The 16,703-nt window shown below is 38.8% G+C and overlaps 3 protein-coding genes across 5 annotated transcripts in view; 1 reads left to right on the top strand and 2 right to left on the bottom strand.

Moving 5' to 3' along the window:
- Positions 1-329: 329 nt before the first annotated feature.
- LOC129369122 (C-C chemokine receptor type 8-like) overlaps positions 330-16,703 on the bottom strand; it is a 32,081-nt gene continuing 15,707 nt past the window's right edge. For 2 of the 3 annotated variants that reach the window (XM_055044463.1, XM_055044464.1), the window contains 3 exons: positions 16,458-16,546; positions 1,144-2,027; positions 330-983 (listed from right to left, as the gene is read on the bottom strand). In XM_055044463.1, the coding sequence (XP_054900438.1) occupies positions 1,171-1,980 (810 nt within the window). In that variant the 5' untranslated portion in view covers positions 1,981-2,027; positions 16,458-16,546 and the 3' untranslated portion in view covers positions 330-983; positions 1,144-1,170. Of the gene's footprint in view, positions 984-1,143; positions 2,176-16,457; positions 16,547-16,703 lie in introns of those variants that run through there. The other variant, XM_055044462.1, reaches the window with a different exon arrangement.
- Positions 3,373-6,679, top strand: LOC129369120 (serine protease 23-like). The gene is made up of 2 exons (XM_055044455.1): positions 3,373-3,727; positions 4,329-6,679. The coding sequence occupies exons 1-2, from the start codon at positions 3,705-3,707 to the stop codon at positions 5,743-5,745; spliced, it is 1,440 nt and encodes a 479-aa protein (XP_054900430.1). The 5' UTR covers positions 3,373-3,704; the 3' UTR covers positions 5,746-6,679.
- Positions 8,000-8,918, bottom strand: LOC129369124 (leukotriene B4 receptor 1-like). The gene has a single exon (XM_055044465.1). It carries the CDS (start codon positions 8,909-8,911, stop codon positions 8,000-8,002), a length of 912 nt encoding a protein of 303 aa, XP_054900440.1. The 5' UTR covers positions 8,912-8,918.

The following is a 16,703-nucleotide window of genomic DNA, read 5'->3' as shown; positions in this document are numbered from 1 at the left end:
GTTTACATACAACAGGCTCATTAAACGTGATTCCTAAGGCTTCTTAAATTGTATTTTTTATATTTGGTGAAGTTACTGCCACAAACTTTTATTTATTTTAATGACATTTCAATTTGTAAACCAAAAAAAAAAAGAACCTAATGGTCAGCTGGAGGCACAATGGCACACAGATTTAAAATTCTTCTACAAATAAAGATCTGAAAAATGTAAAAATAAAAAAAGTACGTGTGTTCAGACACTAGAGAAGCATTATCACATTTTAATGAAAAAGTTTCTCATCACAACACGACGAGTTTCATAAAATAACAAATTTTAATAAGATACTTATAGCTCTGTTAGTTAACATAAGTTCTCTCTATTCTATTACTGCTAAATAAAAACCAGAGAAATGAACAGCCAAAACTATTTGGTGCATGTTGAATTGAAAAACTGACAGAGAGTTTTTAATTGCAGCTGTCGGTACTGCAGCTCTGTTCTCTTCTTTTACTGAAACCACTTATAGTTTTATTTTAATTTCTTAATTATGCCTTGGAATGAATGATTTAAATTGGCTAACTAAGACACACTTTTTTGGTATCTTTATAGAAAATAAGGAAAACTAATTGTTTCCTGAGAACATTTAATAGAAACTGAGTAAAAAACAAGAGTCAACAATAGAGAGTTATGTACACAGTTCGCATAATGCAAAAAAAAAAAAAATTCAACCCTACTGTTAACAAAGCTTTCTAATTACATGTAATCATCTTTTTTTAGATTCACGTGACTTTAGTACACATATCTGTTCTTCAAATCAAGATATATTTAAGAGCAGAAAAAGCACAAAAATATCAACAAAATACTCTGAATAAATATGTTAGAATAAGAACAACAACGAGAGAGAGAGAGATATGACTCAGTGAAAATCTTCTGAAACTGCAGACGGATGCAAGCTCTGGATGACCAAGTCCAGCACAAAAGTATTCCTCATCAGCTCATCCTTTTGCCTGAGAAAATAGAAAATACATTTATTACAACCAATACAAACGCATCAACATGAAACCTTTCAGAGACTACACTTTCTTATATTTAGTTCTTGATCATGTTCAGCTTATTTTATCACAATTATCACAATTATGCTTTAAACCGACAGAGAAACAAAAATACCTCTTCTGTTGTACTCATATCTGTTGTTCAGAGATTTCTGGAATTCTGCTGCTCTGGATCCTTTTTTTGGAAAACAGAGCACATTTTTTCTGAGGTAAAGGCATAGAGGAGTGGATTGACGCAACTATTTACAAATGACAGCGCTCCAGTAACGTTCCATGCATTTCTACAAAATTTCAACAGGATGTCGTTCTGGAGACAAATAGCTGCCACACCCAGGAGATTTATGACATGATACGGAACCCACAGCACAACAAAGCAGACGATGATGCAGGTAACCAGTCGGGTTATTTGTCGATTGTTGAAAAAGGCTCCTTGACTGACTTTCCTGTGGAGACTAAAGTATGAAAATGCTACCAAAGACAAGGAAGCAAACCCCACCATGGCCTCTGTCAGCAGAAGAGCTGCCCTCTGGCTATCGGAAGAATAAATTGGTTGGCACCGTTTCAGTTTCTGATCTGTCTTTACCTGTCGTACCACAAAAGTAGCGATGGAATTGAGGAGAGCAAGCAGCCAGAGCAGACCCAGCAGCACTCTTTTTCGCACCCGTTTGCAGTCAACACGGTGGACCACCACAAGGTAGCGCTGGACGCTAACTGCAGTCACAGTGAACTGGCTGCCATAAACACTGCAGTAAACAAGGCCAGACAGAAGCTTACAGCTCACCACACCGAATATCCAACTGTGGAGTAAATTGTAAATCCAAGGTGGAAGGGTCAACAAGCAGATGAGGTCAGAAATGGCCAAATTCAGCATCAAGCTCCGGCTCATGCTGGACATCTTCTTCCAGTTAGGCTTGAGAAGAATCACAGCAATGTTTCCAGGAACGCCCAGCATCAAACAGATGGACAACACCACCGTGGGAATGAGACCTCTGGAGCTCCCTAAGGGAGAAGGAAGATGTTCCAATGAGGAGAAGTTGGAGGGAGCAGCAGTGAAATTAAGCCCATCCATCCTGGGTCTGGTTGTGGAAGTTGTGCTTTGAGTACCTGATGCTGGTAAATGGAGTAAAAAGCAGAAAAGGAAGTGGGCTGACAAAGAGGAGCTTAAAAAAAAAAAAAACTTGCGGACGCTTATGCTTGTCTGCATCACTCTGCTTGCAGTAGGTGTAAATTTGCATCAGTTGATGTGGTGTTTACTTTTGCCTCTGTAACACATTGAAAAGATAACTCAGACTGTCTAAATATTTTGCAGTTAAAGCAAAAAAAAGAAGTTAAAACTAAAATATTGACGTGTCTGCATTTGTACACTTTGACATGCAAATTTGAAAGGGAAGTAAAAAATGTAAAAAAAAAAAAAGATGCATTTCTTTTCATTAACTTGCTTAAGTTGAAGGAAGATAATCAAAGTTCACTTCTGTAATGATTTATTATGAAAATTAACACATTGAAGTAGTATTGCCTTAAAGTCAAGGTTCTGGTGTGAGCACTTCTTTTTGCCTTGAGGTTTTAACACATATGTGGTTTCCAAGAACACCCACAATGCTGTACAGAAAACCAGCTCACCACACCTTATTTGAGTTTGTCAGAAACTTGTTTTGTGATAAAAGGGGAACGGAGATACCTATCATGTTGTTTAAACACAGTCATAGAGAAGAACATTTCAGTCATAAGAAACAATGTTTCTTATGTGGAAACCTCAGGGCCCAATCTTTGCATCTTTCGGATGCAACCCATAGCAGTCAGTGTGCAATGGCGCAATTCAGAGCGGCAGTAAAAAAAAAAGATCTTACATGAATCGTAGTTCTAGTGAAGTTCTTCTGTTCTCTACTTGTAAGATTTCCCAGACATCAGCCACTGAATGTGACAAGAGAAACCAAAATACCGGAAATGTCAAAGACACATCCTCTTATTAAAATGTAAAGTACAGAGTTGTGATGTTGCATCATGCTCTCTTTTGTGTTGCATGCTGCCAACCTGATGGAATATCCTAGGTGATCACAACGATGCAACATAAGCAAAATGCTTTGTTGACTTTTGTCTCTGTTGAGTCTTTAACCAACATGATGGATATTTTTGCAGAACGGACCTTTCCACTTGTGTAAACACCAAATGATTCGTTTGTTTACAGGATGTGCAATAAAGTCATGAGCTCACCACCTTTCCCCATTGCCTTTACTTTGTTGATATTTATTTCTGACCCTTTATAGCGGACTATTTGTTAGGGGTTTTGCATTTAGATTCAATTAAATCACAATTAGATTTTACAGAATATTTCATCACATTAAAACAATAATCTTTGTTTTCTCGGATGTGACATGGGGGGTGTTTTTGTTGGGGAGCTATTGCAAACCCTAAAACTGCCCACCTCTGACTCCTTTGCTCCTCTTTCCGTCACATGATCCTTGATTTCATTCATCCTCCTGGGCTGACACTCCTTCTGAGCAAAACATTTCTCAACATGGGAGTAGGATACAGATCCCAGAGAGAATCCTTGCCACATCCTCACTAATTCATGTTGCCGTTTCAATTTCCAGCTCAGGAACTGATTGCGCTGGTCAGCTTGTAGTCGCCTAAATACAAATTTAAAGCTTCAATATTACAAAGCAGAGCATTGACCGGATGGGATTTTCGGCTGTTTGCAGGTAGGAACACTGAACTTTGTATTTATCGCAGTTTTTTTCTATTGGGCGGCATTTTCTAAGTATTGAGAGGGCGAAAACTCTAAAGCTCTTAATTTAATTTCTAGTATCAAATTATAAGCTTTGTAGTTTCTCTTTTGTTATTGTTTATGTGGATGTTAATTTTAAAAATATATTTTCTACAGTTTGAATGTGGAAACCCTGCAATCTCCCCTCTTAGCCCCCTGACCCCAAAACGATAATTTGTTCAGCAAACTAAAAAGTAAAACCTAAATTGCTGTTGTGCATTAAATACTGCAAAACTGTATTGAACGTGATTATTATAAACTTTGCTCTTGATGCACAGTCCAGATCATTAACGGCAATTTGGCGCCATCTGCTGGTCAATTAGAATTTTTGTCAAACATTTTGCCCACTCCAACAAGTTTGGGTTTTCTACACTTGCGCCACAATTAGATAATATATTAGTAAGAATCTCGCTATTTATCACTATTTCGTCAAATATGTTGTTGTACATTTAAGAAGCTTATGTTGCTCTCCAGATAGTTGGGAATAATGAGTCTTTATGTCTGTTTTTTGATTTTTTTTTTTTTTTTTTTTGCAGTGGGATGAGCCTTGAAGTCATCATGTGTATGCTGCTCTTTGCAGCCGCCTTCACAGTTTCTGAAGTTTTTGGCAGCAGCAAAGAGAGCAGTTCACACATGTGGACCCGGCAGAGGCTGCCAAGGCTGCTGGTTACACACAAATCCATTATGAACGCAAGTTTGCTTAGTGGACAGATGGAGGACAAAGTCAAATCAACAGCCAACACGCTCTGTGGAACCGAGTGTCAGAGCAGTCCACCATCATTCAGGCAAACTAAGCAGGAAAGGATTCTGGGATACCAGACCCTGTATGAAAATGGCACGCAAACACATACAGATGTGGGCCTGGAGTGGATGAACAAGACTCTGGGAGGAGACAGTGTAAAGCAGGTTCATATCCGCAGGAAACGGCAAGTTTTTGGAGCAGATGGACGCTTTGTCATCTCAGATTCAAGCTTTATCACTAACTACCCATTCTCCACAGCGGTCCGCCTTTCCACTGGCTGTTCTGGAGTCCTCGTGTCTCCAAAACATGTGTTAACAGCAGCTCATTGTATCCATAATGGCAGAGACTACCTGGAGAACGCTGGGAGCCTTAAAGTTGGGCTGTTACAGCTCAAGCATGATGGAAGTCTGAGAAGAAAGAGGGGAAGGAGACGAAGGGGTGGTAGGATACAAGATAAGGTAGACTTGAGGAGAGGAGAGGCAGAGAGTGAAAATAAAAACAGTGCTAGAGGATTGAGAAAGAGAAGGGGAGGTGAAAGGAGAAGTCGAAGGTTAAGGAAAAGAGGCGGTGAGGGAAAAGCTACTGCTGGGGAAAAGGAATTTGAGAGAAAAGGTAGAAAGGGTCAGCGTTTCAGTCGCAACCGGCGTCAAGTAGCACCAGGAAAGCAAGCTGTGTTTCGCTGGACTCAAGTTAAACAAACCCAAATCCCTCAAGGATGGATCCACACCAATGCCTCCGCCAACTCTGAGTCTCTTGACTATGATTACGCCCTCTTGGAGCTGAAGCGGCCTGTCAAGCAAAAGCACATGGAGCTTGGGGTGGCGCCACCTTTACTACCTCTGGCACGAATCCACTTCTCAGGGTACGATGCCGACAAAAGCCTGCTGGAGGGAAGTGGAGAAGAGAAGGTCGTTTATCGCTTCTGCTCAGTGATAAAAGAGTCAGATGATTTGATGTATCAGCACTGCGATGCTCAACAAGGCGCAGCTGGCGCAGGTGTTTACATCCGTTTGAGGAAGAAACCCAGACGTAAAGGCGGGAGATGGATCTGGCAGAGGAGGGTGATCGGAGTGTTTTCAGGCCATCAGTGGGTGGAAGAGGATCAGGACGGGCCGGGGGAGTTCAATGTTGCAGTAAGGATCACGCCTCACAAATATGCTCAGATATGCCACTGGATTTATGGAGATTCAGGTTTCTGTAATGAGGTTTGAGCTCAGAGATCGACATGAGATAAAGATGCTTTCACTGTTTGAGGAAAGCAAAGGTCAGGGATAACGTATCAACAAAGTATAGAGCAATTGAAAAATTTGTGCAGTGTTAAACAGAGAATAACTGTGATCTTGTGTATCAAAGGACAACAATGACCATCCTCCTATCAGTCGTTGACACAGTATTTTTTTAAAGTGCACTGTTTACTCATTGTATTTTCAGATTTTTTGCTGCAGTTGCTACACTTGTGTTTCTTCAGTCTCAATGCCAGAAGGAAGCAATATGAATTTTTATACATTTAGCCTTACAAAGCATGTCTATGTCTTCAAAATGTTTGTATTCAATAACAGACATTAAAATAGTTTTCTTCTAGTGTTGTATATATTTTCAATAAAGGGACCCCCGCCTATTTGCAGTTCAGTATTTATTGATTTACCTATTCGTATCATTTTCTATTCACCGAAAATGTAAACTATTCACAAATTTTATATCTAAAATGTTTTTTCAATCTCAAGCAGAAAGATGAAGAAGATTGTGGATGTTACCTTGTGTTGTGATACCACTTTGCATATTCATGCATTTTAAGGTCTATTTAGTATTTGAACTATTAAAATAGGGAATTATAAGCGTTTTTAGGGGGGTCTCAAATATTCCTAGATTTCTGGTATTTGTGGGTGGTTGTTCCTATAAACCTTCAAATACCGGCGATCCACTGTAGTTTAGTTCTGGATTACTTGCAGGTGTGAATCTCTGGGGAATCTCTCACATTTCACATCTGTTCAAACTCAGCGAATCTGTTCTCATTTTCACATTATGATTGCATTGTCCTTTGGTCTTTGAAAAAGGACTCTCCTGTTCTTTCTCCTGTCCATCTCGAATAATTTTCACATGTAAAATTGTTGTTGATGTTATTGAACTCTGAATTAAAGCAAATATCAGCATTCCTTAAGTACTTGTATGTTGTTTGTTTGTTTGCCCTTAAAGGACAATTTGCTCTTTTGTCAAAAGTTTAAAGGTCTGACCTGTTCGAGTTTTATTTTCCTTTTCCTGTTTTCGAAAACCATTTCCTGCCTAAGACAATTATGAACTCAACATGTCATAAACTTAGACTCAAGTACTCATGGTGAAGTCAGAGCTAAACTTAGTGTTTATAATATCTCATCTCCTCTAAGGTAAAGAAGATAAGAGTGAATCGTACAACCTCACATAAAACGAACAAAGCGTAGAACAAAGATCAGAATTAAAGTCTGAATAAAAAAAGATTTCACCAATCTACCATATTTTTACTTCTAGATTTTGTTCAGTGAATCCACATGAACACACCATCATCAGTACTGCATACAAAATATCCTCCGAGAAACTAAACCCTGCAGAGAAAATCCACAGGCTACATACACAATTGATTTTCTTTTACCTATAAGGACCAAACTAGCTGGATTATGATGTAAAGGCTCCACGATGCATGGGAAGTTATTTTTTGCAGTAAGTAGTTTCACAAAGGGAACCACATTGAATATATTAATTAGACAGACGGATGTTTTCAAGTGTTTATCTTTATCAATGTATTTTTTGGCTTACATCTAACATTTAAGATTAGAATATTACATCATATTATTAACAAAACAAAAAAAACTTTATTTATATGATGTACATACTTTTAAAGTTGTTATGTTTTGAAAAAAGTACTTTTGATCTCAGGACGCAGCCTCATTGGAAACTATATCATTTTTAATGGAATATGACAGCATTTTCACAAGATATTTTGATTGTATATTTAATCTCCTTAGAACAAAAAGCCTACACAGAAAATAACTTATTAACAAGAACACAATGCAAAATGCAAAACACTTGCTGGAAACACCTCAGTATTCTACACAAAAACAGGTGATTAGTTTGTTAGATCAGTTTTTATACCATTTAGAGCTACAGAGCAGTACAGTCCGTCTTCATCTATAAACCAGATTGTTTTTGCTTACAAATAAAGTCAATTATGTCCAGTCATTTATACATCCCATGTGGATCCGAGACATCAGATATTACCGTCATGTAAAGTTCATTGCATCAAGTTATTGTCTTGCAGTTTTCACTCCTCTTGATGGAGCAAGAAAATAAAATAGAGAATCACTTACGATGTTTTCTTTGACTTTGCAGCAATACCTGATGATGGCACATGATGACAATGTTTCTAAATGTCTCAATGTTTTGCAGCTATACCTTTTAAAGTGCCTATTATGTCTGGTGACTTAGTGGTTTGCTCTAGCTTTGCACCTCTTCCCGTTTTTGGAAAACTACACACATTTTTTTAGATGTGAAGACATACAGAAGAGGATTCAGGCAGCAGTTTACAAAAGTAAGTGTCTTAACAACGAACCAGATGTCCTTGCAAAATTTCAAAAGTCTTTCATTCTTTAAACACATAGCAGCCACATCCAGGAGATTTATGATATGAAATGGAGTCCAGAGAACAAAAAAGCTCACAATGATACTTGTTATCAGCCGAGTCGTCTGTGGATTGTTGAAAAAGGCTGCCTGGTTCAACGTCCTGTGAAGTCGAACGTATGAAAAAACGACGAGAGCAAAAGAGCAAAAATCAAACAAAGTCTCTGCCAACTGTACAACCACACCCTGAGTAGTTGAAGAATACCGAGGTTCACAAACTATCCGCTGCTGATGTGTTGACAGCTGTCGAACCACCAGAGCAGGGATGGACAGGATGACCGCGGCCATCCAGAGTAGAGACAGCATTGCTCTCTTCTTCACCTGTGGAAATCTTCTCTGATGCACCACTGTTAGGTAGCGCTGGACGCTTAACACAATCACAGTGAGTTTGCTGCCATAAATGTTGCAGTACACAAGGTAGGATAGGATCTTACAGGCCACCAGGCCAAAGCTCCAGCCATACAGCAGCGGGTAAATCCATAGCGAAAGGGTCAGCAGGCACATCAGGTCAGAAATGGCCAGATTCAGCATTAGACTCTGGCTCAGACTGGAAAGATGGTGCCAATTCGGCCTGAGAAGAATCACTGCGATGTTTCCTGAAACTCCCACAATGCAGCAGAAGGACATCACCACCACAGGGACAACACCTTTGGTCAGCCAGGAGGGATAAGGCGGAAGTCCTGAAGATGACAAGTTGTAGGTGATCACAGTGGAGTTGTTCGGCTCCATGCTGAGTCTTGCTGGTAAGGTCATACTCTGACTTCCTGAAGCTGCTGAACTGAAACAGGAATAAATAATGACACTTACCTAATCTTCTGATTTATATCACTGACGTGTTTCTTCTGATGAACCAATCGCAACGAAATAACCCTTTAATATACCCTTATATGGCTATAAATATTTTATAGGGGGTGTCAAGTATTTAGAAATTTCATATAATTGTTGACTATTCTGGTCCCTAACACCTGCAAACCCCAGGGATCCCCTTTAGCTTATTGTTCTAGATTACCTGCATGTACTCAGTCTGTGATGTCTCCATTTCTGTGCTGAAGCTCTGAAAAGAACAAGGAGTGAGAACTTCACATCTGTTCACGCTCAGTGAATCTCATTCTGACACTGCATGATAGCATTCTTTGTAAAATGGCACTGCACTTGAGCCATACATGTGACCTGTCCAGTCAGAACATATTTTATCAATTACAGTTATAGATGTTGCCAGTTTGTTGTTTGTTTGCTCCGAAAGGACAATTTGTTCTATTATTGGTTGCATGAAGAATTTACTTTTTAGGGTATTTCTTCCTTTTCCTGTTTTCAAAACGACATCCCGTCTCAATCAAGTATAGATTGAGACGGGAAATTACGTGTTATAACCCAACCACAAAAACAAGAGCACAAGAAGGTCAGAGCAAAAATATGTGTTCATAGTGTCTTATCTGCGCTAAGGTAAGAGAAGGAGAGAATCATGCAATCTCACCAAAAGCTACACTTCACTTGTCTACAGTCTTGTTGCTTTTATGTCCTATGACCACTTTAGATTTTTTTTAGTTCAGTAAATTCATTCTCTAATATTTAATAAAAATCTCATATGATTATTACAACTAATATCTAATGATAAAATTGATAATTATTTAAAAAATAATTGTTTAAAAAAATCATTTATATGTATTTTAAAACAAAACAAACCAATTTTTACTGTTTTAAGTGTTACAACAACCAAAAATAATAAAATTTTAAGTTATATTCTTTATCTTAGTTTAATACCTTAGTTTAAAATGCGTAAATTTTTTTCTGGTGGTTAACAGAATTCATTTCCCTAATCTTTTTTATTTTTATAAAAATTCTGGAATTCAAGAAGGAACACATTAAAAACAGGCATATGGTGTTCATGTTATTTGGTGCAATTAACCTCTAATTGTTAATAATCTTCATAAATATCTATTTTGAGAACAACCTATTTCATTCTCTGCTATTTAATATGTACTTGCCCTTAATTTTGAATGGCTAATCTTATTACAGGGCAAAAAAATAATAGTTACTGAAATTATATTAAGACAAAAGGTGTTTTATTTTATCAGCAGTTTATCACACATCACTGAAAGTTTTGTGGTGGCCCCGGCGTGTCAGAATGTTGTCAGGTCATCGTGTTGGCATGGCTACAGGATTAAAGAATGATGTCAACAATGATGTCACAACTCCTCTGAGGTCACAGAGGTGGTATCCTATTAATTTCATTGTAAGGTTCACTTAGCTTGATTCTGAAGGAGAACGCATCGTCTCTGCTTACAGAAATTGCTGCAAACCTTTTAACCGAAAGAAGTTGTTCATCAAACTCAGCGGAAAATGTTTGAAAAGATTTCGAGATTTATGTCAAGACACTTAAATCTCAGGAAAAGATTTACTAGAAGTGTTGGGAAACTTATTGACAAAGTATGCCGACATCTCCACACAGCCAGCACTCTCCGGGAAGAGAATGAAGTTTTGGCTAAGGAAATAGAAAAAATTGCCATGAAAATAGAAGACACTGAAGATCTTGAAGAAGATTGTAAGTTCCTGGAAAAACAGATAAAAATCGATCGTGCGGTAAACCAGAAATTGAAAAAGAAGGCTCATGCTCTGAAAATGAAACTGGACTCTCTCCATATGTTGGAGGAAAAATGCAAGATACAAGAGGAAGAAATTAAGGATCTGGGGGAAAACATGAGAGATCTTCAAGAAGACCTTGCTGTCTTGACCATGAAATTGAAGAAGATGAGTATATTGAAAGAAAAGTACAAGATGTCAAAAGACAAGACAAAAGCTCTGATTCAGCAAAACAGCGATTTGATAAAGCAAGCTGAGAAAATCCATCAACACCTATTACTACTCCAGACAGAAAGGAATCTGTCAGACCAAATTGAAGAGCAATGTATGCTTTCACGCGAGAAAAAGAAGAAAACTCTGAAAGATTACTTCCTGCCGAGAATCTTTCAGAAAACCAAAGTGAGCGATTTACATATTCACAGGAACAAAAACATAAAAACTCAGACAGATTCCAGGCTGGAAGAAATCTGTGAGACAACCAAAGTGAGTGATTTACGTCTTCATAGGAACAACAACACAAAATCTCTGACAGATTTCAGGCAGGAAGAAATCTCTCAGACAAACAAAGTGAGTGATTTACGTCTTCATAGGAACAACAACACAAAATCTCTGACAGATTTGAGGCAGGAAGAAATCTCTCAGACAAACAAAGTGAGTGATTTACGTCTTCATAGGAACGACAACACAAAATCTCTGACAGATTTCAGGCAGGAAGAAATCTGTGAGACGACGGAGGTGATTGATTTACGTCCTCATAGTAATGACAACACAAAATCTCTGACAGATTTGAGGCAGGAAGAAATCTATCCGAGTGATTTATATCTGCGCAGCAATGAAACTCTGACAGATTCCAGCGAGGAAGAAATCTCTGAGGTGATTGATGTACGTGTTCGTAGGGACAACACAAAATCTCCGACAGAATTAAGGCAGGAAGAATTCTATCACACATTCAGAATTAAGGATTTATATGTGCACACCAACAACCAAAAAACAGATTCCAGGAAGGAAGAAATCTGTGAGACGACGGAGGTGATTGATTTACATCTAAATAGGAATGACGACACAAAATCTCAGACAGATTCCAGGCAGGAAGAAATCTGTGAGACGACGGAGGTGATTGATTTACATCTAAATAGGAATGACGACACAAAATCTCAGACAGATTTCAGGCAGGAAGAAATCTGTGAGACGACGGAGGTGATTGATTTACGTCTTCATAGGAATGACGACACAAAATCTCAGACAGATTTCAGGCAGGAAGAAATCTGTGAGACGACAGAGGTGATTGATTTACGTCTTCATAGGAATGTCAACACAAAATCTCAGACAGATTTCAGGCAGGAAGAAATCTGTGAAACGACGGAGGTGATTGATTTACATCCTCATAGGAATGACAACACAAAATCTCTGACAGATTTGAGGCAGGAAGAAATCTCTCAGACATTCAAAATGAGTGATTTAGATCTGCACAGCAACGAAACTCTGACAGATTCCAGCGAGGAAGAAATCTCTGACGTGATTGATGTGCGTGTTCGTAGGGACAACACAAAATCTCCGACAGAATTAAGGCAGGAAGAATTCTATCACACATTCAGAATTAAGGATTTATATGTGCACAGCAACAAAAAACCAAAATCTCAGACAGATCTCAGGCAGGAAGAAATCTGTGAGACGACGGAGGTGATTGATTTAAATCTTCATAGGAATGACGACACAAAATCTCAGACAGATTTCAGGCAGGAAGAAATCTGTGAGACGACGGAGGTGACTGATTTACATCTTTATAGGAATGACGACACAAAATCTCAGACAGATTTCAGGCAGGAAGAAATCTGTGAGACGACGGAGGTGATTGATTTACATCTTCATAGCAATGACAACACAAAATCTCAGACAGATTTAATGCAGGAAGAATTCTATCACACATTCAAAATTAAGGATTTATATCTGCACAGCAACAAAACCCCCAAAACTCTGACAGATTCCAGGCAGGAAGAAATCTCTCAGACATCCAAAGTGAGTGATTTATATCTGCACAGCAACAAAACCCCCAAAACTCTGACAGATTCCAGGCAGGAAGACATCTATCAGACATCCAAAGTGAGTGATTTTTATCTGCACAGCAACAAAACCCCCAAAACTCTGACAGATTCCAGGCAGGAAGAAATCTATCCGACATCCAAAGTGAGTGATTTTTATCTGCACAGCAACAAAACCCCCAAAACTCTGACAGATTCCAGACAGGAAGAAATCTATCCGACATCCAAAGTGAGGGATTTTTATCTGCAGAGCAACAATAACCCCAAAACTCTGACAGATTCCAGGCAGGAAGAAATCTATCCGACATCCAAAGTCAGTGATTTATATCTGCACAGCAACAAAAACCCAAACCTCTGTCATATTCCAGGCATGAGGACATCTATCAGACAAGCAGAGTGAGTGATTCACTTCTTCACAGGAACCAAAACCCAAAACCTCTGTCATATTCCAGGTATGTAGACATCTATGAGACAAGCAGAGTGAGTGATTCACTTCTTCACAGGAACCAAAACCCAAAACATCTGTCATATTCCAGGTATGGAGACATCTATCAGACAAGCAGAGTGAGTGATTCACTTCTTGACGGGAACCAAAACACAAAATCTCCGACAGATCCCAGGCAGGAAGAAATCTGTCACACAATCAATAAGAATGATACACGTCTTCATAGAAACAGATCACGGAAATTCTAAAACTACTCTGAAGGGTAATCTTCAGAGTATTCCCTTCTTTTTTCCTTCAGAAAAGACTGACAAGTAAGTTTGATCAAATATTAGCTCTCAACTGAGATAAAAAAATATCTCTGAGATGAAGCAAAAGTGGTATGGACCAATACCTCTTGTCTTTTGGAGTATTTAAAAACAATGATGAGAAGTGACTGATTGCACAATACACAGTTGGTGCTTGTCACCAAGGCCTCAAATGCCAACATTTTGTTTCTCCATGGAGAATCCAGGATATTCCCATGCAGATGTGGGTTCTCTACAAGTGATTTGACTTCTCCCACCATCAGAAAAGCAAGTTTCTTTAACATTTCCTACGTTTCCCACGAAGAAAAGTGAAAGGATGTGTGAGTATTTGTTTCAACACTGGAACGCAGTGGCAGAACAAACTTTGTTCCACCAAAGTGGAACCGTGATTGGAGTATCACGGAAACTCTGCATGGATTTTCCAATGTGCAGATGTGGGTTCTCTCCAAGTGCTTTGGCTTCTCCCACTCTAAAAAAAAAGCAACATGTTAGTTTCTTTTCATTGGGCTCTCTACATTTCCACTGAAAAAGAGTGTGTGCATGCAGGTTTGTTGCACCACTGAATGTTTCTGCATGGAGTTTCCACGATATCCCTATGCAGATGTGGGTTCCCTCCAAGTGGCTTCTCCCACTCTCAAAAAAAAGCAAGTCTCTTTTACATTTCCTACATTTCCCTTGCAGAAAAGTGCATGGATGTGTATGACAATTTGTGCCACCACTGTAACGCAGTGGTAGAGCAAACTTTGTTCCACCAAAGTGGAACCATGATATTTCACGCAGAGTATCACGGAAACTCTGTGTGGAGTTTCCATGATATCCCTGTGCAGATGTGGGTTCTCCAAGTGCTTTGGCTTCTCCCACAGTCCAAAAAGCTGGCGAGTTTCGGTTAATTGGCCCCTTTATATTGTGTTGTGATTTACGGTTGTTGCTGTCTCACCTCTCCAAAAGCAAAGAGGTGAGGCAGCAACTGAGTTTTGAGGATTTGATGAGGATCTCCAGAGAGTACAAAAGTCCAGGCAGCATAGCCTGGAACTCAGCATAAAACTCAACACTCAGGACTCATAAACATAATTAGTGGTTTCTTGATCATACCACTGTCCCATCAGTTGAAAGAAAATGCAAACTGCACTGCAATCACCATTTGTTGTTGTATCATTAGCTCATGACAAATGATTCAATAAATTATTTCCTTGTGCAAGTTCAGTTTTGCAATACAAAATTATAAATTGTCTGATGGGCTTTTCAAAAATAAGCCAATATCCTATTTTCTGTTAAAATCTAACATAAATCATTAAAATTCAGTCTGCCTAACTACGAAGGCTGGACACGTCTTATGAAAGACAGAATAATAAAATTCTGTCTTTGAAAAAGAAGCATAAAAAGAACCATATATGAACTGTACAGACATTGCCATATGAAAGACAGAATTTTATTATTTTGTCTTTCATATGGCAATGTCTGTACAGTTCATATATGGTTCTTTTTATGCTTCTTTTTCAGTTTTACCAAAATTAAAGGTCAGAGACCTGAGTGATCAGACAAAATTGGTGTCAAATTTTCGTTTGTGCTGCTTTGGCTTTGAAGATATTAATGAAAAGTTAAAGGTCAAAAGGTCAACCAGTCCCCCCTCCCCCAATTTTATGAAATCAGACAAAATTGGTATCAAACATTTGCACAAACGTAATTAAGTTAATTGACACCCATTTTGTCTGATTTGAAGAAGGAGAGGGGGTGAGGTGTGGTGGGGGAGGGGGGGGGCTGATTGACCTTTAATGACCTCTAGAAACATTTCTTAATATCTTTAATATGACAGCAGCACAAACAACAGATTTTGCTGCACAAACCATGACAAACGCAGCACAAACGTTTGACACCAATTTTGTCTGATTTCACAAAAGTGGGAAAAGTGAGGGGCTGGTTTACCTTTTGACCTTTAAACTTTCAATAATATCTTCAAAGCCAAAGCAGCACAAACTAATATTTTTGCTGCACAAACGTAGCACAAACGTTTGACACCAATTTTGTCTGATTTCACAAAAGTGGGAAAAGTGAGGGGCTGGTTTACCTTTTGACCTTTAAACTTTCACTAATATCTTCAAAGCCAAAGCAGCACAAACTAATATTTTTGCTGCACAAACGTAGCACAAACGTTTGACACCAATTTTGCCAGGTTTGAAGAAGGTGGGTGGGCCAACTTCAATCAGGTGAATAACCTAAGTGAGCTGGAGTCACCTCACAAAACCACAGGAAAAGGTTTTTGTTTGGGATGGAAAAAAAACAATTCTAAAGTAAATAATAAATCAAACAAATAAGCAAGGTAACAAATAAATAACGAGCCACCATCAATGTGTGAATGTATCGGGGAATGGCTGCATCTAGTGTGGTGTGCTGTGAGGTCCTCTGGAGAATAAGCCCCTCTCAAATTGCCAATCACTGCCTGGCAAAAAAAAGATCAAAATAATAATAAAAAAAATAAGCAATTAAGTCAGCTGAGGACAGACCACTTGCATTTATTTGGTGTTTGGCGCTGTGGCTGGCTGAATGAAGTGGTTCTGAGCAAACTTACTCACTGTTTACTCTTCAGCTCAGTAAAGCAAAAGTAAATGTTGGCCTCAATTCAAATGTAAATATTCAGTCCTCAGTTCGAAGTGAATAAATCCAGTCAGTTTACAATCATCACACAGGAGCTGTGTTCTAAAATCAGTCCATGTCACAGTGATGTCACAGTGATGTCACAGTGATGTCACGGTCACACACTGGCAATCCGGCTGCAACGGTTGCCAGGCAGTGCTCACACTTACGTTTGAGTGTGAAACAGAATGAACAAGTAGAGCTGAAAGGTGCATGTATTTTGAATGCAGTGACAGAAATGAAGCTATATTTCTTTGAACAGATCTTACACTCACATTTACAGAAATCCAGTTTTTAGCATGTTGTAGTGATGAAGCGTGCCATCCTGCACAACCACACGGAGTCACACAAAGCCATGCCGACTCTGAAAAAATAGAGGTCACATCAGAAAAAAAGCAAAAAATTTATGCACTAACAAAAACTGGCATTTTAACCACACAGTTTGCATTGCATCTTGGGTAAACCACAGCTCAGTCCACTGCTTCATTTCTACATCGATGGCTAACAAAACTATGACACTC

Source organism: Poeciliopsis prolifica, unplaced genomic scaffold (genome assembly GCF_027474105.1).
Source record: "Poeciliopsis prolifica strain line A6 unplaced genomic scaffold, Auburn_PproV2 SCAFFOLD020, whole genome shotgun sequence".
Taxonomy (NCBI): domain Eukaryota; kingdom Metazoa; phylum Chordata; class Actinopteri; order Cyprinodontiformes; family Poeciliidae; genus Poeciliopsis; species Poeciliopsis prolifica.
The sequence above is the reverse complement of the archived record's forward strand: the minus strand, read 5'-3'. Positions and strand labels throughout refer to the sequence as shown.